The sequence below is a fragment of the Anomaloglossus baeobatrachus genome, chromosome 5, assembly GCF_048569485.1.
Source record: "Anomaloglossus baeobatrachus isolate aAnoBae1 chromosome 5, aAnoBae1.hap1, whole genome shotgun sequence".
In the NCBI taxonomy this organism is placed as follows: domain Eukaryota; kingdom Metazoa; phylum Chordata; class Amphibia; order Anura; family Aromobatidae; genus Anomaloglossus; species Anomaloglossus baeobatrachus.
This window is the reverse complement of record NC_134357.1, coordinates 390,529-414,308: the sequence shown is the minus strand read 5'-3', so window position 1 is coordinate 414,308 and position 23,780 is coordinate 390,529. Positions and strand designations below refer to the sequence as shown.

General features: G+C 47.9%; 1 protein-coding gene across 2 annotated transcripts in view; it reads right to left on the bottom strand.

Annotated features, from left to right (window-relative positions):
* Positions 1–23,780, bottom strand: part of MCMBP (minichromosome maintenance complex binding protein) — a 229,680-nt gene that overhangs the window by 22,332 nt on the left and 183,568 nt on the right. For both annotated transcript variants that reach the window (XM_075348130.1, XM_075348131.1), the window contains 3 exons: positions 18,307–18,424; positions 18,038–18,203; positions 16,885–17,018 (listed from right to left, as the gene is read on the bottom strand). In XM_075348130.1, the coding sequence (XP_075204245.1) occupies positions 16,885–17,018; positions 18,038–18,203; positions 18,307–18,424 (418 nt within the window). The remainder of the gene's footprint in view (positions 1–16,884; positions 17,019–18,037; positions 18,204–18,306; positions 18,425–23,780) is intronic.

The window sequence follows — 23,780 nt, the reverse complement described above, 5'->3', positions numbered from 1 at the left end:
TCCAGCCTTGCAAATCTGGTCTGAAGATAAGGGCCACTCAGCATAGGAAACAAACCACTCAGGTAGAATGTGCTTTCATACCTTCAAGTGGGGGGATTTTCCCATTACCTTGTAAGACTGACATTAAAGGTACCTTCACACATAACGACTTACCTGCGATCCCGAAAACGATGCGACCTGATAGGGATCGCAGGTAAGTCGCTGGGAGATCGCAGGTGAGATGTCACACAGTGAGATCTTACCAGCGATGCAGAACAATACAGATCGCAGTAGCGACCTGTATAACGATCTCAGCAGTCACTGTGACCCTGTCACACAGTGTCAAACACAGCGATGTGTCCTGCCCAGCAGGACATCGCCTTTGAAGAAAATGGCCTGGACCATTCTGCAACGACCGGCGACCTCACAGCAGGGGCCTGATCGCTGGTAGGTGTCACACATAACGAGATCGCTAACGGGATCGCTACTGCGTTACCAAACGGTGACTCAGCTGCGATCTCGCTAGCGATCTCGTTATGTGTGACGGTACCTTTAGCTAATTTCAGCCATCTAGAGATGGTGGCGATAGAATCTTTAAAGAGATTCTGATAGCCGAAACATGCTGTCTGATCCACGCCAGAGTAGTCGGACAGGGGGGTTCCTGGCATCTCCTCCCCACGCGCTACTTTGAAGGGAGAGACTGTAGTGCAGCAGCTGTGGAGAAGCCACCAGGAACACACTTGTCCAACTGTTCTCCAGCATGGCTCGGTCTTCCATGGCTTTTAAAATATTTTTTTTTCTCTGAAATGTTGCAATGTTTCAGAGTCAAATATACCTGGCTGAACTCATATCACCAGTGCCAAATACAAGCTTTAAGCACTTTATTAGGACCTTGAAATTGCAGGAATAGGTTAGTCACGCTCCTACAGGATTGGTAAGAGACAAGATGGCCTTTCTGAGTGTCTGGAACTCTTCTTTGCTGGTCTTGGGATCTTAAAAGAATAATATTGTGGACGATTGAAATCTGTTACCACCTTGGTCAAGATGGAAAGGTTCTAGGATGACAGAACCTGGAGTTCCCTCACGCTATATGTCCATGTAATTGCCATTAGGAAGACAACTTTAAAAAAGGCCTGAAAGGTTAGGAATATCTCTCCTAAAGCCTCAAAAGGGTGGGTTGGATAATCCTTCAAAAACTAGATAGAGATCTCATTAAGGAGAATGGTTCTTTATTCTTATTCTAGTCATTGGTTTAAAAAACCCTAAAACAACTCTGCATCCAACAGTGGTTAGCTAGTTGGGAATCAAAGATAGAAGTAACACTGCCACTTGAACTTTTAGAATACTTGTTGATCGCCTTTCTTGTAGATCCACTTGAAGAAAGCCTAAGACTTGAGGTAAATTTGGCTGCAGAGGGAACAAGGTCCACACCAAGTAACCATCTGCAGATTTTCTGGCAGATTGAAAGAGTAGCCTTATTTCGACTTAAGGCCCGGTCACACACAACGACTTACCAGCGATCCAGACAACGATACAACCTCATAAGGATCGCTGGTAAGTCACTGGGAGGTCACTGGTGAGATGTCAAACAGTCAGACCTTACCAACGACGCAGTAATGATACAGGTCGCAGTAGCGACCTGTATAACAATCTCGGCAGTCATTGGGACCCTGTCACATAGCGTCAAACACAGCCATGTGTCCTGCCCAGCAGGACATCACCTTTGAAGAAAATGGTCTGGACCATTCGGGAACGACTAGCAATCTCACAGCAGGGGCCTGATCGTTGGTAGGTGTCACACATAACGAGATCGCTGGAGAGATCGTTGCGACATCACAGAAACTGTGACTAAGCAACGATCTCGTTAGCGAGCTCGTTGTGTGTGACGGGGCCTTTACTAGCAGAGTATCAATGACATTTATCTGAAAGGCCTCACAGCATTCTCAGCAAACAGGCAGTCAGGTAGGTACAGATTGTCTATTCTTTTGTAGGACAGCAGAAATTGAGATAGAAAGTCTTCTCTCTTAGGAAGAAACAAAGGACCATCCACAGACAGACTTTAGGGTAGCTGAATCAACTTATTTTTAACAAGTAAGGGGTAAAACTGCTCACATGAGATTTGCCTTGGACTGCCTTTTGTAACGACTTTAGAGCCATAAAGATCAGGTGGAAAGTTTAATTAAGACATTATGTGCCATTCAAGCCACGGACTATCCACCACTGCAGGGACATTCCTTGGATTAAGAGAAAAGAAGGGAATTTTGTTACTTACCGTAAATTCCTTTTCTTCTAGCTCCTATTGGGAGACCCAGACGATTGGGTGTATAGCTACTGCCTCCGGAGGCCACACAAAGCATTACACTAAAAAGTGTAAGGCCCCTCCCCTTCTGGCTATACACCCCCAGTGGGATCACTGGCTCACCAGTTTTAGTGCAAAAGCAAGAAGGAGGAAAGCCAATAACTGGTTTAAACAAATTCACTCCGAGTAACATCGGAGAACTGAAAAACCGTTCAACATGAACAACATGTGTACCCGAAACAACCCAAAAATCCCGAAGGACAACAGGGCGGGTGCTGGGTCTCCCAATAGGAGCTAGAAGAAAAGGAATTTACGGTAAGTAACAAAATTCCCTTCTTCTTCGTCGCTCCATTGGGAGACCCAGACGATTGGGACGTCCAAAAGCTGTCCCTGGGTGGGTAAAGAAATACCTCATGTTAGAGCTGCGAAGACAGCCCTCCCCTACGGGGAGGCAACTGCCGCCTGCAGGACTCTTCTACCTAGGCTGGCGTCCGCCGAAGCATAGGTATGCACCTGATAATGTTTGGTGAAAGTGTGCAGACTCGACCAGGTAGGTGCCTGGCACACCTGTTGAGCCGTAGCCTGGTGTCGTAATGCCCAGGAAGCACCCACGGCTCTGGTTGAATGGGCCTTCAGCCCTGATGGAACCGGAAGCCCAGCAGAACGGTAGGCTTCAAGAATTGGTTCCTTGATCCATCGAGCCAGGGCGGCCTTAGAAGCCTGCGACCCTTTGCGCTGACCAGCGACAAGGACCAAGAATGCATCCGAACGGCGCAAGGGCGCCGTGCGGGAAATGTAGATTCTGAGTGCTCTCACCAGATCTAACAAATGTAAATCCTTCTCATACCGATGAACTGCATGAGGACAAAACGAAGGCAAGGAGATATCCTGATTAAGATGAAAAGAGGATACCACCTTCGGGAGAAACTCCTGAATGGGGCGCAGCACTACCTTGTCCTGGTGGAAGACCAGGAAGGGAGTCTTGGATGACAGCGCTGCCAGCTCAGACACTCTCCGAAGAGATGTGATCGCTACCAGAAAAGCCACGTTCTGGGATAGTCTAGAAAGTGAAACCTCCCTCAGAGGCTCGAAGGGCGGCTTCTGGAGGGCAACTAGTACCCTGTTCAGATCCCATGGATCTAACGGCCGCTTGCACGGGGGAACGATATGGCAAACCCCCTGTAGGAATGTGCGCACCATAGGAAGGCGTGCCAAACGCCTCTGAAAAAAGACGGATAGCGCCGATACCTGACCTTTAAGGGAGCCGAGCGCCAAACCTTTTTCTAACCCAGATAGCAGGAAAGAAAGAAAGGTAGGCAATGCAAATGGCCAGGGAGACACTCCCTGAGCAGAGCACCAGGATAAGAATATCCTCCACGTTCTGTGGTTCTTAGCGGACGTGGGCTTCCTAGCCTGTCTCATGGTGGCAACGACCCCGTGGAATAATCCTGAAGACGCTAGGATCCAGGACTCAATGGCCACACAGTCAGGTTCAGGGCCGCAGAATTCCGATGGAAAAACGGCCCTTGGGACAGTAAGTCTGGTCGGTCTGGTAGTGCCCACGGTTGGCCGACCGTGAGCTGCCACAGATCCGGATACCACGCCCTCCTCGGCCAGTCTGGGGCGACGAGTATGACGCGGCTGCAATCGGATCTGATCTTGCGTAGCACTCTGGGCAAGGGTGCCAGAGGTGGAAACACATAAGGGAGCCGGAACTGCGACCAATCTTGCACTAGGGCGTCTGCCGCCAGCGCTCTTTGATCGCGAGACCGTGCCATGAAGGTTGGGACCTTGTTGTTGTGCCGGGACGCCATTAGGTCGACGTCCGGCCTTCCCCAGCGGCGACAGATTTCCTGAAACACGTGCGGGTGAAGGGACCATTCCCCTGCGTCCATGCCCTGGCGACTGAGGAAGTCTGCCTCCCAGTTTTCTACGCCGGGGATGTGAACTGCGGATATGGTGGAGGCCGTGGCATCCACCCACATCAGAATCCGCCGGACTTCCTGGAAGGCTTGCCGACTGCGTGTCCCCCCTTGGTGATTGATGTATGCCACCGCTGTGGAGTTGTCCGATTGAATTCGGATCTGCTTTCTTTCCAGCCACTGCTGGAAGGCTAGTAGGGCAAGATACACTGCTCTGATTACCAGAACATTGATCTGAAGGGTGGACTCCTGCTGAGTCCACGGACCCTGAGCCCTGTGGTGGAGAAAAACCGCTCCCCACCCTGACAGACTCGCGTCTGTCGTGACCACCGCCCAAGACGGTGGTAGGAAGGATCTTCCCTGTGATAATGAGGTGGGAAGAAGCCACCATTGCAGAGAGTCCTTGCCGTCTGTGAAAGGGATACTTTCCTGTACAGGGATGTTGACTTCCCGTCTCATTGGCGGAGAATGTCCCATTGAAGTGGACGCAGATGAAACTGCGCAACGGAACCGCCTCCATTGCCGCCACTATCTTCCCGAGGAAGTGCATGAGGCGTCTTAAGAAGTGCGACTGACCTTGAAGGAGAGTCTGCACCCCAGTCTGTAGTGACCGCTGCTTGTCCAGCGGAAGCTTCACTACCGCTGAGAGGGTATGAAACTCCATGCCAAGATACGTTAGTGATTGGGTCGTGACAGGTTTGACTTTGAGAAGTTGATGATCCACCCGAACGTCTGGAGAGTCTCCAGCGCAACATTCAGGCTGAGTTGGCATGCCTCTTGAGAGGGTGCCTTGACAAGTAGATCGTCCAAGTAAGGGATCACAGAGTGTCCCTGTGAGTGCAAGACTGCTACCACTGCCGTCATGACCTTGGCGAACACCCGTGGGGCTGTCGCCAGCCCGAATGGCAGAGCTACGAACTGAAGATGGTCGTTTCCTATCACGAAATGTAGAAAAACATTGGTGCTCTGCAGCAATCGGCACGTGGAGATAAGCATCTTCGATGTCTATTGATGCTAGGAAATTTCCTTGAGACATTGAGGCAATGACGGAGCGGAGGGTATCATCCGGAACCGCCTGGCCTCCACGTGCTTGTTGAGCAGTTTTAGGTCCAGAACGGAACGGAAAGAGCCATCCTTGTTTGGCACCACCACCAGATTGGAGGAAAACCGTGTCTTGTTCCTGAAGAGGAACCGGGATTACCACTCCTTCTGCCTGCAGAAGAGCATCTGCTCGGTGGGGAGGTGGGGACGTTCTGAAGAATCGAGTCGGAGGACGAGAACAGAACTCTGTCCTGTGCACGTGGGCACACTGTCCCTCACCCACCGGTCTGTGACCTGTGGCAGCTAAATGTCGCCAAAGGCGAGCGAGTCTGCCATCAACCGCGGATGCGGAAAGATGAGAGAGCTGAGAGTCATGAGGAGACCGCCTTGGTAGCGGTTCCTCCGGCTGCCTTCCTTGGGCGTGATTGAGCCCGGCCGGCAGCTGAGCCCCTCTGAGGCTTTTCAGCCCTTTTGGACGAGGACAATTGGGACCTGCCCGAGCCTGGGAAGGACCGAAACCTCGACTGTCCTTCCAGGACAGCATTAATAGGGTAAGTCGCAATGCAGACATTGCGAGGTTACGGACGCCCCTGCGGCACAGATGTACCTGTGCTCAAGACCAGCTGCGTAAGAACAGCTGAAAAGCTTAGGGTGCCCATACGGCTGTGAATGCCGGAGCAACCGACACGCCGATAGCCTCATAGACAGATTTCAACCAGAGTCCATCTGTCTGTCAATGGCATCTGTAAGTGAAGTCCCATCTCCACTGCAACTATGGCTCTAGCCGCAAGCCTGGAGATTGGAGAATCCACCTTTGGACCCTGGGTCCAACGCCTGACCACGTCAGGGGGAAAGTGATAACGTGTATCCTTAATACGTTTGGAGAAAACGCTTATCTGGGAAGCGTGGTGTTCCTGGACTGCTTCTCTGAAGTCAGCGTGGCCAGAACAATACTCAATATACGTTTGAGCTACTGAAATGGGACTTCTCCTGCTGTGAAGCTGACTCCTCCGCTGGGGGAGCTGAGGGAGAAAAGATCCAACATTCCATTGATGGACGCTATAGGATCATTCCTTATGGCGTCACCATCCGGTGTATCCGGAGTGAGAGCGGTGTCAGGATCAAAGTCCTGATGAGCTACGTCTGCCTCATCATACAGAGAGCCTCCTGGGACCCCCCCGGAGCACAGATTTTATTCCCAATGAGGGTGGCCAGGGAGCAATGATCCAGATTGCCCATGGCCTGTCCGGACTGCAAGTCTCTATCCCATTGCAACTCCGTCCCTGTCCTTGGACAGGGTTGAGAGGTGGTTCTTTTGGCCACGTCAAGTAGAGACCCCGGCTGACCAAGTGCTACAGGGGAGCATTGCACACAATGGGGTTCAGTGTCGTGGGACAGTATCACATGCAGCAAAAACAGCATCGAAAGCCTGTGTTGCTTATATGCTGCTGCCGATTTATAGAGCCAAGAATGGCGACCGTACAGTGCAATGTATATCATACAAGCATAAAGTACAAATGAACACTGCAGCACATGCAATACAAGCAGCATAGAAAGCCTGCTTTTCTGCTGCTGTAGACTAGCCATCTAGGGGAATATAGCCCAGAATAGCGACCATACAGTGCAATGTATAGCATACAAGCATAAGTACAAATGAACACTGCAACACCTGCAATACAAGCAGCATAGAAAAAAACCTGTGCCTCAGCACCCTTGCTTTTCTGCTGCTGTAGTCTAGCCATTCTATGGCGAATATAGCCAAGACTAGCGACCGTACAGTGCAGTGTATAGCATACAAGCATAAATACACATGAACACTTCAGTACGTGCAATACAAGCAGCATAGAAAGCCTGTGCCTTAGCACCCATGCTTTCCTGCTGCTGATGTGTCGCCATCTAAGAGGGCATATAGCCCAAAATAGCGACCTATGCAGTGTACTTAAAATACAAATAGACAAACTGCGGTATTTAGTGTCAGCACCCCAGGTGCCGCTTACCGCCCGCCTATAAGCGGGTGTGTGGTCGCCCTAGTCCTGTTGGTTGCCCAGAGTCCGTTCTCTCAGCTCGGGCTGCAGGAATGGCTGCCGGCGTCCTTCTCCAGCTCGTGTGAGTAGGGGCGGGCCGTGGGCGTGCCCCAAGTCAGAGCGGGAAACCGGCGTCCCACAGTGTCTAGTGAGAGGGCTGGAGCATGTAAATAAGGCTCCAGCCCTCGGCGCTGCTGATTGTACAGCGTCTCTCCCCTACCCTGATTGACAGGGTGGGGGCGGGAACGAAGCTGAGCTAGGCCGCAAAAGCCGGGGACTGGATTTATAAGCGCCGCCGCCGTAAAAGCGCGGTCGGCGCTAAGTCCCCGGCGCACTACAAGTCCCAGCCGCGCCGCCGCTCCCGGAGCGTCCGGCGCGGTAGTTCGCAATAAATAAAGTCACTCAGCTAGGCTGCAGTGACTGTAACCCTTTACTGTCCCCGGCGCACTAGCACACCCAGCCAGTCTGGAGTGTGCTGTGCCTGTGTGTACGGGGACACAGAGTACCTGAATGGTGCAGGGCCATGTCCCTGAACGGCACTCCCGCTCCACATCCAGCAGGTTCAATGGGTCTGTGGATGGAGCCCGGCCTCAGGGCTTTGGGGCCGGTAAGATCCCACTTCCTCAGAGCCCCTCAGGGGGATGGGGAAGGAAAACAGCATGTGGGCTCCAGCCGCCGTACCAGCAATAGGTACCTCAACCTTACAAACCACCAGTGGGGTGAGAAGGGAGCATGCTGGGGGCCCCATATGGGCCCTCTTTTCTTCCATCCGATATAGTCAGCAGCTACTGCTGACTAAACAGTGGAGCTATGCGTGGATGTCTGACCTCCTTCGCACAAAGCCGAAAACTGGTGAGCCAGTGATCCCACTGGGGGTGTATAGCCAGAAGGGGAGGGGCCTTACACTTTTTAGTGTAATGCTTTGTGTGGCCTCCGGAGGCAGTAGCTATACACCCAATCGTCTGGGTCTCCCAATGGAGCGACGAAGAAAAACAAAACAAACTTCCGTTCCTCTGGTCCCAGTGAGAGTGGGTCTTCCATTGGGTCCACCAGGAGAATGCCCACATATCTCTGGTCCCAGTGAGAGGGAGTCTTCCATTGGGTCCACCAGGAGAATGCCCACATATCTCTTGTCCCAGTGAGAGGGGGTCTTCCATTAGGTCCACCAGGAGAATGCACACATATCTCTGGCCCCAGTGAGAGAGAGAGTCTTCCCTTGGGTCCACCAGGAGAATGCCCACATATCTCTGGTCCCAGTGAAAGGGGGTCTTCCCTTAGGCCCACAATGATGCTCCCTCCCCTAAATATGACTGGACCTGAACAGGGCTAGTTCCTACAGAGAAGCAGTGATGTGTCCTTTTTCCTGGTTCATAACCCTAATTCTACCCCGGTCAATTAACCCTCCGGGATCCTGTTGTAGCCGATTTCAGCCGATCGCAGCGAGAGCAAATAAATATAAAATTCACATAACTAACATGTAAAACAGACGTATTTCACTCCCAATCACAGGAGTCTGTTCACACTGTTAGTTACTCAGCCGTCTCTGCAGATGATTTGATCCGGATAATTGGGGCCTTGGGAGCGTCACCATACCCTGTGGCCTTTTGGATCTTCTCACCGTGCAATCCGCCGTTGTCAATTGTGTAAACACAGTTCAGGCTTTGCTTATACACATCCATTAAAGAAAAGTTATTCCGATTAGTCCAATTACCCAACTACCCCCAACTAGCTCGCTGGACCGGTCAAATAGCCTTCAGTACAGGTGGATGAGAACAAGGTACCTTATTCTGGGTTGTAACACAGGGTACTTTACCCTCTACAGGCGCCGCATCACTCCTCACAAGATGGCCGCCTTCTACCATTGCTAACCTACTGATGGGCCTCTCCGCCCTCTCCACCGAACAGGGGCAGAGGTTGACTGTTCCAGGTGTCACCGTTCACAGGAGCACAAACTTGCTGCAGTATACAAGGGACCAGGATCGCTACTTCAGATCCTTCCCCTCCTTTTCTTTCCAGGAGCTGACAACACACATCCAGTCCCTGCTCCATCTCCATGGCGACTTACCCCCACGAAACCAAGAGATACCGGATCTGAAGATGGGCCAGGATCACAGGGTTGCACTTGCCAAGAAACTCTGGACTTTTGGCTGGACTTGCTCTTGCTGCTATCCACGCTTCTTGGTCGAGCTTGCTGCTGCTCTTCTGGGCTCTGCTGTTCCTCCATAGTGGGAGGAAGCATGAATGCCATTACTCTCAGCAGAGCTCCCTTAAATAGGATCCGATCTCTCAATGCCGATGCTAGCTATGGAGCGCACCATCTTGCGGCAGTCTGCGTATGTGCCGAGAACCATTTCAGGGTCGGTGCCGCATCACATCCTGTGCGCCTTTCCTCTAGCGACCGCATTATTAGCGCACTGCCCACCCAGAAGGCAGTTCAGTGGCATGGCAGTGCTGGGATCTTCACCCCTGCGCTTCGCGACAGGGCTACCCACCTGAAGTGGGAGCTGTGCGCGTACGCAGGCCCAGTGTGACGCTAATCAGAGGACCCCGTCCGACCCTACAATGCCTGTGCCCACCACCGCAGCAACCTGAGGAGGCGCTTCCAGGACAGAGTACCCTGACGTCACTGCCAGATATGCCATTTTTCCGGTGACGGTTCAGCCCTGGGACATCAAATGCAGCCAGCGTGAGGTCTCCCATCTAGGACAGGAAAACCAAAACTGATGCGGAGAAGAGGTGCCACCCTTCTATTTTAAATGTGTTTCCTGTCCTGGATGGGCGGACTTTCTCTCTGGTGGTGCTGTCATGGGGGATGGGGAAAAAATAATTACATTTTTTTCACTAAAATGTTGTTTTGGCCCCCAAATTATAATTTTTAAAAGGGTTAATAGGAGCCATTGCACAACGAATTGTGTGCATCAGTCCCCCATACTTTCCCTGCACAGTGCAAAGCTCAGCAGGGAAGGAGCGCCATCTTATGGTGTGCGGGTGCCATGTCACATTGGCAGAGCCCCTGAGGGGCCAGAACAGCAGAGACCCCCATAAGTCATGCTATTTTACAAACTACACTTTCAATACTGCTTCATGGGAATATAGACCATGAGACAGTAAAGAAAATTACATTTTTACCAATAACATTTTGTTTTAGCCTCAGATTTTACATTTTCACAAGAGGGGAAAGGTAAAAATTCCACCACCTTAACATGTCAATACCCCAAATGTGGCTCTATAGTATTGTTTGGCCACACGCGCTTCAGACCCATTGTGGGGATCAGAAGGGATCGAGGCATTTTGATTTGGGAGCACAGATTTGGCTGGATTTCTTTTGGGGGGGCGAGGAGCCATGGCGCTCTTCCAGAGCCTTTGTGCTACCAGTACCCTGGAAACCCACTGAATGCATGGAGTTTGTATGTTCTCTCCATGTCTGGGGTTTCTTCTGGGTTCTCAGATTTCCTCCCACACTGCAAAGATATACAAATAGGGAATTTACATTATGAGCCCCAATGGGGACAGTGTAGCAGATGTACGTAAAGTGCTGAGAAATTAATGGCGCTATATACTGTGCCTTGCGAAAGTATTCAGCCCCCTTAATTTTTTTCAACCTTTTCCCACATTTCAGGCTTCAAACAAAGATAAAATGTTAATGTTCTGGTGAAGAATCAACAACAAGTGGACACAATTGTGAAGATCAACGAAATGTATTGCTTATTTTAAATTTTTGTAAAAAATAAACTGAAAATTGGGGCGTGCAATATTATTCATCCCCTGTAAGTTAATCCTTTGTAGCGCCCCCTTTTGCTGCGATTACAGCACAAGTCTCTTGGGGTATGTGTCTATCAGTTTTGCACATGGAGAGGCTGAAATTCTCGCCCATTCTTACTTTGTAAACAGCTGGAGCTGAGTGAGGTTGGATGGAGAGCGTTTGTGAACAGTGAGCAGTTTTCAGCTCTTTCCACAGATTCTCGATTGGGTTCAGGTCTGGACTGTGACTTGGCCATTCTAACACCTGGATACGTTTATTTGTGAACCATTCCATTGTAGATTTTGCTTTATGTTTTGGATCATTGTCTTGTTGGAAGACAAATCTCCGTCCCAGTCTCCGGTCCTTTGCTGACTCCAACAGGTTTTCTTAAAGAATGGTCCTGTATTTGGCTCCATCCATCTTCCCATCAATTTTAACCATCTTTCCTGTCCCTGCTGAAGAAAAGCAGGCCCAAACCATGATGCTGCCATCACCATGTTTGACAGGGGGATGGTGTGTTCAGGGTGATGAGCTGTGTTGCTTTTACGCCAAAACATATCGTTTGGCATTATGCCCAAAAAGTTTGATTTTGGCTTAATCTGAGCAGAGCACCTTCTTCCACATGTTTGGTGTGTCCCCCAGGTGCCTTGTGGCAAACGTTAAACGACACTTTTTATGGATATCTTTGAGAAATGGCTCTCTTTTCTCCTTGCCACTCTTCCATAAAGGCCAGATTTGTACAGTGTACGACTGATTGTTGTCCTATGGACAGACTCTACCACCTCAGCTGAAGATCATCCAGAGTGATCATGGGCCTCTTGGCTGCATCTCTGATCAGTCTTCTCCTTGTTTGAGATGACAGTTTGGATGGACGGCGGGGTCTTGGCAGATTTGCAGTGGTATGATACTTCTTCCATTTCAATATGATCGCTTGCACAGTGCTTCTTGGGATGAGTAAAGTTGTGGAAATCATTTTGTAACCAAATCCGGCTTTAAACTTCTCCACAACAGTATCACGGACCTGCCTGTTGTGTTCCTTGGTCTTCATGATGCTCTCTGTACTTTACACAGAACACTGAGACTATCACAGAGAAGGTACATTTATACGGAGACTTGATTACACACAGGGGATTATATTTATCATCAGTCATTTAGGACAACATTGGATCAGAGATCCTCAATCACTTCTGAAGTGAGTTTGCTGCACTGAAAGTAAAAGGGACCGAATAATATTGCACGACCCAATTTTCAGTTTTTTACAAAAATTTAAAATAAGCAATAAATATCGTTCCCCTTCACAATTGTGTCCACTTGTTGTTGATTCTTCACCAGAACATTAACATTTTTATCTTTATGTTTGAAGCCTGAAATGTGGGAAAAAGTTGAAAAATTTAAAAGGGAGCCAAATACTTTTGCAAGGCACTGTAAGGGCGGCTTTGCACGTTGCGACATCGCACGTGCGATGTCGATGGGGTCAAATCGAAAGTGACGCAAATCCGGCGTCGCAGTCGATATCGCAACGTGTAAAACCTTTTTGATACGATGAACGAGCGCAAAAGCGTCGTTATCGTATCATCGCTGCAGCCTCCGACATTTCCATAATGCCGGTGCAGCGACAGGTGCGATGTTGTTCCTCGCTCCTGCGGCAGCACACATCGCTGTGTGTGAAGCCGCAGGAGCGAGGATCATCACCTACCTGCCTCCCGGCTGCAATGAGAAGGACGGAGGTGGGCGGGATGTTTACATCCTGCTCATCTCCGCCCCTCCGCTTCAATTGGCCGCCCCTTAGGAAGGAGGCGGGTCGCCGGCCAGAGGGACGTCGCACGGCAGGTAAGTGCGTGTGAAGCTGCCGTAGCGATAATAATCGCTACGGCAGCTTTCACTAGATATCGCACGTGCGACGGGGGCGGGACTATCGCTGCAGCATTGGTAACACATTGTTGCAGCATGCAAAGCCCGCCTATGTGTGTAAGTGAATATTAATCATTATTTCTGTTAACATGACAGAATGGGGACTTTTTTTGTAGAATAGGTTTTATTAGTAACAATTTATATGACATTCTGGATCACATTTATCCTGTGCTCTACGCTGAATACTTACATTGTGGTTTCTAACTAAATCTCTCAATAACGCGATTCAGATGAAACCACCAAGGGATCACTATAATGAGGCAGCAGAGTCTCTGGACTTTGTTCTACACAGCATGTGGTCGACCGCACTTTTATGCACCACTGACAAGACGGACACCTCTGGGTCATAGGACAGACCACAGTGACTTCCTCCACCTCAGTGAATTTTCAGTTGGGGTTTCTGTCTGAATCACCTTTTACAGAGATTTACACAAAAACCAGGATTAAACATTTAGTGTAGAGCACAGGATAAATGTGAGCCGTACTGCGATCTTTGGAGGCAGAATCAACAAATCAACAGCAGTCCAAGAATTGCTTTTATTTGTTGTGTCGTACACCGTGCGATATAAGTGATAGTGCGTCTTTATTCTTCGGGTCAGTGCAATTACAGTGATACCAGATTTATTTGGGGTTTTTACATTTGTCTGCTTATCGTACAATAAAAATACAATATAAAAAGTTTTGTATCACCCCATATTTTGAGAGCTATAAGTTTAGGGCTTGCTTTCTATGGGACGAGTTGACTTTTTACGTTTTCAGGCACAATTTGTTGATCGTTTTTGTTCTGATTTTTAGGAGGCAGAATTAAAAAAACAGCAATTTAGGATTTTTTTAGGCCGCTCACGGTTTGGTAAAAGTATTAAGACTGCTTTATTCCTCGGGTCAGTGCAAATACAGTGAGGTCATATTAAGGTTGTGTCTTTTACACAACAACAACAAGAAAAAAAAAAAATTAAAAAAAAAAAAAAAAGGGAAAAAAAAATGTTTTTGCATTTCCAAATTCTAAGCGCTACAGCTTTTTAATTTTTAAGCTGATGGAGCAGAGTGGGGGCTTCCCCCCCACCGCAGGAACAGATACCTTTTCATGGATACCATATTTCTTTACATTTCACTTCTTGATTGCGTTTTATGCCACTTTTTTTTTCCAGCAGTTTGATCAAAAATCCTTGATAAAAATGTTCACTGAAGGGGTCATGTGATACCAATGTGATATGACTGAAGAATGAGTGGGATGTAGATAGGGATCATAATCAAAAGATATAGTGATCCCAGATATTATTTGATCCATCAATAATTCAGTATCAAAGAGAGATGTCCTCTGGATAACCAATTTCACTATGACCAAAGAATAAATGTCAAACAGATCTTAAGCAAAACTACGATAATGAGGAAGTAACGTTTACAGCTCCACAGTCAGGAAATTTGTGGTTATTTGACAACAGTTGCAAGGAAGCTGGCCTGTAAAATTAACGTCTCCTTGCAATATCTCCAGGAAACTGTGGTCGACCAGTTGTCAACTGGCTAAATGTGCAGGAAATGTGCAGGAAGCTGCTGGTGTCCACAGCAGCTTGTGGTCAAGTTACATGAACATGACTCAGCTGTCACATGCTGGTCACCAATTAACCATTCACAATTGCAATACTGCATTTGCACACGACTACAAATTTTCCTATAAAAATACACCGGACTCGCTTAAAGTTAGGGAAACCTTCCAGGACACTGAAGTGTACGTACGCACTGTTCCTGTGATGCAAGAGGCCGGGTTGTTTTTCCTTCTCACATTAATCGAGTCCCTCCGATGAGAAAAGGATTGCTGCAACATATATCGGTAATGTTGATGCATATTTCTGTCATTTTATAAGATTCTATGACTAATAGTTCTAATGCCTATGTACCATTGACTATTCATGTGCTATTAAAATAAATAGTATCTTGCTATCTTCAGCCCCCTTTTTAGGAGAATTTAGCAAGACAGGTCAATACAAGGGGTTATCTGGTGTAAAGTGATAAGTCTGTGTCCCCCCTCTGTGACTGCAGACTTCTGAACCTCCCCCAGAGCATGCACTGTGCGCTACGAGGTTTTGCCGGCTTCTGAGCCGGGAACTGTAGTCACGTGAACACAATTGTGCAATATGCATGTTCCCAGCCACAACCAGACCAGAGGGTGTGGCTTCGCTCAACACAAATGTATTGAGAAAGGCCGCGCCCACAGGATGGCTACGCCTACTACTCGGACGCGCCTATATATTGCACAATAGCGGTCACTTGAACCGCCATTTCTGGGTCAGATATGAGCAATGCCTCGCAGCGCACGTGCATGCACTGGGAGGATTCATAAGGCTGCAGTCACAGAGTGACACACACACACTGCAGACTTATCACTTTAGACTGGTCAGCCCCTTTAACTACTGTGGCAGTTTTATAGTTTCGGTCATTACAGACACGACAATACCAAATGTGAGCACTTTATTTTTGTTATTGCAAAAATATTTGTATTTATTTGCCTAGTATTTTTTTGTTCTTTATTTTGTGTTTTTTTAAAAAAATATTTAATAAGAAACTTTGTTTTTATACTTCATCCCTCTCTGAGACTAACTTATAGGTCTCATCACTGATATAATGCATTGCAATACTTTAGACCTGTCAGTGTTACACTGGCAAAATGCCCTTTACAATATGCTCTTCACATGTTTTCACAGGCCACCGTAGCTGACAGATCAGGTTATTTGACCTCCTGCTGGAATGGCAACCAATGGCTCCCCATGATCATGTTGTGGGGGTCCTGTTCAGGTGAAAGAGGGAGTCCACTCCCTCTCTCAATCTCCTAAATGCTGTGATTGCGAGTGTTAAACAGCCAGAGGGGGTTCGGGCACCAGCCATGGCTGTGACTGCTGGTGCGCTGAGCTCTCAATGGGGATTGTGTGGGCACTAGCCATGGCTGTGACAGCTGGAGCTCTGCTATCACTTAAGATTCTGTGCCCGCGCAATCACCAGGATGTAGCAGTACGTCCACTTGCGGGAACGCTTACTGGTATGTCCAATGTCATGAAGGGGTTAAACATCAATTACCTGGAATTTTATCCCTAGGTGACAAATATCTTATGTCAAAAGAAGCAGATTCTTATTTTTCCTGGATAAAACCCAATTTCTTCTTTGGGCGCTGCCCATCTTCTGGAATTATCTGGCACACATTTTGGTGAGGCCCTAAGCCCTCAAACATTTGGCTCTGGAACTTTCTGCATCAGATGCCACACATAATTGCCTTCTACGACGATTACTCTACAGGCACAGAAAAGAAAGCAACACCACTAAAAGTTCATTTAGAGACTTCCCGAGACAAGAGGCTTCTGAAGAAGCCATGACCAATTGGTGTCAGGGCCGATACGCACTGTGCTTCACAGATTCAGAGCAAGATCATGGACCCTGCATTGTAAGGACACACAACTGCTTGGAGTAGAGTTATTAATGCTACATCTCAGTGCACATACCCACAGCATCCCACCTCCGGGAGCCAGGACACTGGAAAACACTGCATAGAGTGGGCTGCGGCAATATCTGTGTTACCAAAACCTAACTAGTGAATCTATAATAATAATATTTATTCATTTATATCTATATCGCCCCCAGGAATATGTTCTCCAACTCAGCCAGGAAACGTCTGCAACCAGAGGTCCTTCATGATCAAGGAAGGTTGGCATCGCTAGGTCTCAAGATACAGGACCATTGGGCAGCCAGTAATAGCTGGTAAGACAATCTGTCACAATCCTGTCCTGGTAGGATCCAGAAAAATACTTGGGAAGGGGGGGAGGGGTCTTTAACTTCTCTTATCTTTTATTAGGATAGCTGGACAATCTCTGGTACGCCATCACTGCGCAAAACCTTAGCATGCTTCATAAGTGATAGAGGGCACTATAAAATGACATTAACATGGGTGGGGTACCATAGTGAGGGATAAACTATACTCACTGGAAGCAGAGAGCGGCCCTCTGAGGTGACCAGGACATTAATATTACAGGGGAACTCCATCTGATGGTAACTGAAATCGTAGTCCACCTTCTGCCAAGTGATCAGGTTACCCAGTGCAGTCAGATTATGAACTCCTGATGAACAGAGAGGATTGTGAATACTATACAAGACCCTTCCTCCAAAGACCCACCATCCCTCTTCAGCCCTTCCTCCAAAGACCCGACGTCCCTCTTCAGTCCTTCTTCCAAAGACCTGCCATCTTTCTTCAGCCTTTCCTCCACTGACCCACCGTCTCTCTTCAATCCTTCCTGCACAGACCTGCCGTCCCTCTTCAACCCTTCCTCCAAAGACCCGCCGTCCCTCTTCTTCAGCGCTTCTTTCACTGACCCACCATCCCTCTTCAGTCCTTCCTCCACTGACCCGCCGTCCCTCTTCAGCCCTTCCTCCACTAACCCGCCACCCCTCTTCAGTCTTTCCTCCACTAACCCGCCGTACCTCTTCAGCCCTTCCTCCACTGACCCGCCATCCCTCTTCAGCCCTTCCTCCACTAACCCGCCACCCCTCTTCAGTCTTTCCTCCACTGACCCGCCGTCCCTCTTCAGCCCTTCCTCCACTGACCCGCCATCCCTCTTCAGCCTTCCTCCATTGACCCGCCGTCCCTCTTCAGCCCTTCCTCCATTGACCAGCCATCCCTCTTCAGTCTTTCCTCCACTGACCCACCATCTCTCTTCAGCCCTTCCTCCACTGACCCGCCATCCCTCGTCAGCCCTTCCTCCACTGACCCGCAGTCTCTCTTCAATCCTTCCTGCAAAAAACTGACTTCACTCTTCAGCACTTCCTCCAAGGACCCGCCGTCACTCTTCAGCCCTTCTTCCACTGACCCGCAGTCCCTCTTCAGCCCTTCCTCCAAAGACCTGCCGTCTCTCTTTAGCCTTTCCTCCACTAACCCGCCGTCCCTCTTCAGCCCTTCCTCCAAAGACCCGCCGTCCCTCTTCAGACCTTCCTCCAAAATCCTGCCATCCCTCTTCAGCCTTTCCTCCACTGACCCGCCGTCTCTCTTCAGCCCTTCCTACACTGACCCGCTGTCCCTCTTCAGTCCTTCCTCCACTGACCTGTCACTCCTTCAACAGAGCTGTTGGCCCACACCACTGACCTGTTGTGCTGAGTTGGCCCTGCTCCAGGACGGTCTCATCCACCAGCAGTAATGTGTGTGATGGCAGCTGCAGGAGGCCACTCACCAGACGGTTTGCTGAGTAATCTTTACGAGGGATGAAGCGAGAGAGGTTCATGTTTTCTATCGTCATTGGCAGATAATGTGACTGCATAGAAAGAAGAACTATTAGGAATCTTGAGTCAGAAGAATTACACCCAAATGGTTCTGATAATGAGCCAGTTATTTTCAAATAGAGCCCCGAAGCTTACCACAGGCACAATCTGCTGCATAATGCCATACAAATGTCGGGAGAAGCCGCCACTCCGTGGACAACCGCTGAGGTTCAGGGAGAACTTCCCCAGGGGAAGAACGTCTTTCCGTGCATATCTGTTAATAAACACAACACACAGACATTATTGCACTATTATCATACTGGAAACTGAAGGACGAGAGACTAAATACAATACAAGACCAAATGACCATCAACCCAAAGTTCTGCTAGAAAAAAAATGTCAGAAAACAGCGGCAGTCAAGCAAGAAAGCCTCTAAATCTGCCCACAAATACAACAAAAAAAAAAGTTAGAAAATGGGTCCCCTGCAGCTAGCGGCATCCACAGCACCTCTACCTGGATATATGGGCAACAGTATTAAAGCAGCTAATCTACCATTCATCCCTGAGCTGTCAGCCATGAGCCAGAAAGCTTTACTGGGGAATTAGGGTCTGCACAGAACCGGCAGCCCACCGCCTCCCTGTAATAGTTTATACAGAACCCGGGGGACACATGGCCCATCTACTGTCCTCACATACAGCACTTCTGTCCATACAGTGGCTGCTGGTGGAGGCGTGACTAGACATGCCCATCAGCCTTCTCCAATAGAAAAGAACTTTTACCATATTAGGCGTTTTACCATTGGAGGAGGCTGATGGGAGGCCCTGGCCGCGCCACGGGAGGGCCTGGCCACATGACCAGAAGTGCTGGTCAGTATGTGATGAAATCTGCACTAACAAAAGAAAGTGGCCGACATCTTTAAGAGGTGAATGGATTTTAGATTTTCTTCAATTACTCTCAATACATTATGAAAAATTATGAAAGACATTTAAAATCCTCTACCACTGACCAGAGTGGATGATAATTGAGGAGGCACCGGCGCTGAGATGAGGATGATGATGATAATGGAGGAGGCGCCTGCACTGACCAGAGGATAATGATGATGATAATGGAGGAGGCGCCTGCACTGACCAGAGGATAATGATGATAATGGAGGAGGCGTCTGACCAGAGGATAATGATGATAATGGAGGAGGCGTCTGACCAGAGGATAATGATTATGATAATGGAGGAGACGCCTGCACGGACCAGAGGATTATAATGGAGGAGGTGCCTGCACTGACCAGAGGATGATGATAATGGAGGAGGTGCCTGCACTGACCAGAGGATGATGATGATAATGATAATGGAGATAGTTGACCCAGCTTAGGAGTTGGGAAAGAATTGTTTTCCCCATGAAGAAATCTGGCTTCTACTCTGTGGGTTTTTGCCTTCCACAGGTTCAACACCGGAGAACAGCGGCACTAAAGTAGGCTGAACTAGATGGACATAAGGTCTTCCTTCAGCCTTAGAAACTATGTTACTATGAGGAGGCGCCTGGACTGACCAGAGGATGAGGATGATGACAATGGAGGAGGCGCCTGCTCTGACCAGAGGATGATGATAATGGAGGAGGCGCCTGCGCTGACCAGAGGATGATAATTGAGGAGGCGCCTGCGCTGACCAGAGGATAATGATGATGATAATGGAGAAGGCGCCTGCACTGACCAGATGATAATGATGATGATGATAATAATGGAGAAGGCGCCTGCGCTGACCACATGATAATGATGATGATAATGGAGGAGGCGCCTGCACTGACCAGAAGATGATGATGATGGAGGAGGCGCCTGCACTGACCAGAGGATAAATGATGATAATGGAGGAGGTGCCTGCTGTTGTGAACACATTTGGACTAGGTTCCAATTTTGGGCTCCCTCTTGTGGCCAATGTTGGTTGGTAGTGGAGTTTTGGCTTGCTTAATAGAAGCCAGACAGTTGATGAGGATTGGAAATCAGGTTGTTCTGACTGGCCTATATAACTGTAGTGTTCTCTTGTTCCTGGCCAGTGCTCAATGTTTCCTCCTATGTTTTAGGACATCCTGGAGCCAGCCTAACCTTCTGTTTCTGCCTGGACTCATTACAGATAAGTCGGGTCTTTGTACCCTGCTGATTGCTTCTTATTACTTGTTGTTTTCGGTTTAGGTACTAAAGGGGGCTTTACACGCAACAATATCGCTAACAATATGTCGTCGGGGTCACGGAATTCGTGACGCACATCCGGCGTTGTTAGCGACGTCGTTGCGTGTGAAACCTATGAGCGAGTGTTAACGATCAAAAATACTCACCTAACCGTTGACACGTCGTTCATTTTCAAAAAAATCGTTGCTGGTCGCAGGTTGTTCATCTTTCCTGAAGCAGCACACATCGCTTCGTGTGACACCCTGGAAATGACGAACAGCAGCGTTCCTGTGTCCTCCGGCAACGAGGTGGGCGTGACTTTCATGTGTCTGCTCTCCGCCCCTCAGCTTCTATTGGACGCCTGCCGTGTGACCTCGCTGTGACGCCACACAACCGCCCCCTTAGAAAAGAGGCTGTTCGCCGGCCATAGTGACGTCGTTATGAAGGTATGTGTGACGGGTCCTAGCAATATTGTGCGCCATGGGCAGCGATTTGCCCGTGACGCACAAACGATGGGGGCGGGTGCTTTCACGAGCGATATCACTAGCAATGACGCTGCATGTAAAGCAGCCTTAAGGCTTATTTTCGGATTTTGCTTGTGTGGAGTCTGGGTGGAGTTAGATCATTCCCTGCTGGGAATGTCTGTGTACCTTGCTTCATTTCTGCAATATATTTTGTTTTGTCATGCTTGGTTTTGATTTCAGTCCCTCCTCTATATTAGTGTTTTGCTTGGATCCCAGTAACACCAGAGTACTGATATAGTGGGGGAAGAGTCCGTGTGGACTCAGTATTTTTCCATATCAGGCATATTGGTATTTTCTAGGGTTTTGCACGGCTGCAGACAGTGCTCTTCTTTATCCTTTTCTATATAGATAGTTTGGGCCTCATCTTTGCTGAATCTGTTTTCTTCCTGTGTATTGTGTTTTCCTATAATCACTGTAATCTTTATATGTGGGGGGCTATCTATATCTTTGGGGGACTGCTCCGAGGCCGATTAGCTTTTCTTGTATATCTCTGTAGGAATAACTAAGTTCTCCGGCTCTGTCGAGGCGACCAGGTCATCGTAGGAACGTCCCACGGCTACTTCTAGTTGTGGGTCAGTGTGAGGTCTGCAGTCCACTAAGATTCCAACCACTCTGGTATCACTCTGGGTCTCCCAGTGTGTTTGACCTTTTCTCTGATCCTCCTCGGTCATTGAATCATAACAATAGCACTGGCCATATTTAGATACTAGGGTACTCAAAAGAAGGAAAAAAGAAAAAAAAATGTCAGAATGTTTTTTTGTGTGTATTTTTTTTTCTTTTTTTCTGGGTGCCGTGGAGGATCTTGTGCTGCAATGGATGTTACACAATTAGCTGAGCAAGTTGATCAGCTTGCTTCTCGGGTTAAGGGTAGATCCGATTATCTTGCTCAGACACCTACTATAGAACCTAAGATCCCTGTCACTGATTTGTTTTCTGGGGATTGGTCTAAATTTTTTAACTTTAAGAACAATTGTAAGTTATTTTTTTCCTTGAAACCAAAGTCCTCAGGGTCCTCCATGCTTTTTCCCTAGTGCCTGAGGATCCTATTCTTGCTGATGTGGATTTTTTTTTCAGACTCTAGGGTTGTTATATGATGAAACCAATGCTACTGATCAAGCAGAGAAGACATTATTGGCTTTGATGCAGGGTCAGGAACCCGCAGAGACATATTGTCAGAAAGTTCATAAGTGGGCGGTCCTTGCTAAATAGAACAATGCGGCTCTTTTTCGGAAGGGGTTGGCAGAGCCTGTAAAGGATGTTATGGTGGGCTTTCCTGTCCCCTCTGGTCTCAATCACTAGGTCATTGGCCATTCAGATTGACAGACGTTTACGTGAACGTAAAACAATGCGAGCAGAAGTGTCGCTCTCAGAGAAGTCTCCGGAGCCTATGCAGTGTGATAGGGTCCTTTCTAGGGCAGAACGGCAGGGTTTTAGACGGCGTAATAAGCTATGTTCTTTCTGTGGATACGCCTCATACTATTTCCGTCTGCCCTAAGCGCGAAAAACGATTTGCCAGTTTATTTACTTTGGGCAATATACAGCCTATGTTGCTTTTGTCAGTTTCTTTGATCTATTGCCGGTCGTCATTTTCTGCTATGGCTTTTGTTGATTCAGGAGCTGCCCTAAACTTGATGGATTTTGGTTTTGCTGAGCGTTTTGGTTTCCCTATGGTACCTTTGCATACTCCTATCCCTTTAAGGGGTATTAATGCTACTCCTTTAGCTGAAAATAAGCCCCTGTTTTGGACCCAGGTGACGATGCGGGTCACACCAGACCATCAGGAGGTTTGTAAGTTTTTGGTGTTCCATAATTTGAATGATTTTGTTTACATATTTTTTATTTTAAAATTTGGTTCAAACAAAAATTGTTCACACAGTAAAATTTAACAACAATTAGTCAAATTATAATCTAAAGTTAAATTAACATTCAATTTTTGAAATAGAAAATGACATTTTGGTACTGGGATTCCCTTGGTTGCAAACCCATAGTCCAGTTCTGGATTGGACATCATTGTCTGTGACTAGTTGGGGCTATCAATGTGTGCATAGTGATACTCCTGTTTTTTCTATTTCATCTCAGACACAGGAGGTCCCTGACTATTTGTCGGATTTCATGGATGTGTTTAATCAGACCGAGGGTGCGTCCTTGCCTCCACATAGGGACTATGATTGCCCTATTGAATTAGTGCCTGGATGTAAATTTCCTATCTGTACCTGAACATGTTGCTATGTGGACTTTTATTAAGAAGTCATTGGACAAGGCTCACATCAGACCGTCATCTTCACCTTTGGGTGTCGTTTTTTTCTTTGTGGCCAAGAAGGAAGGCTCATTGCGGCCCTGTATTGACCATCGTCTCCTTACAAAAATTACGGTTAAATATCAGTATCCATTGCCTCCGATTTCCAACCTGTTTTCCAGAGTGAAGGGTGCTAGTTGGTTTACTAAGCTCGACCTTCGAGGAGGGGGGGGGGGGACTCACTAATGCCCCTTCAGTCTTCCAATCTTTCATGAATTATATTTTCAGGGACTTTGTTGACAAGTTTTTGATTGTCGATTTGGACGACATTTAGAATTTTCAGACAACTGGGATTCCCATGTTGAACAGGTTCGTACAGTGTTTCAGGTTCTTAGGGACAATGCGCTGTATGTTAACACTAGAAGTCCCAGAAATTTCGAGCTCCCCCCTGAAGTCCCGAAAGAGTTGACATACAATAAACTGAATAGAACTAACTAGAAACTAAATGGCTAAACTCAATGGAAAACAACAGCATCCTGTGGTGCGACAGTAATGGCCTTAATTACAGAACAAAAGACGGTGATTATAGGATGTTAGCTAAAATCCTTCAGGTTATTCAACCCGTCTCTGGGTTCTAAAAAGGTAGAAATGTTAAATGACCCCTCTCTGGGACTTCTAGTGTTAAGGGATCAAAATGTCTTTTTGGGTACAAAAG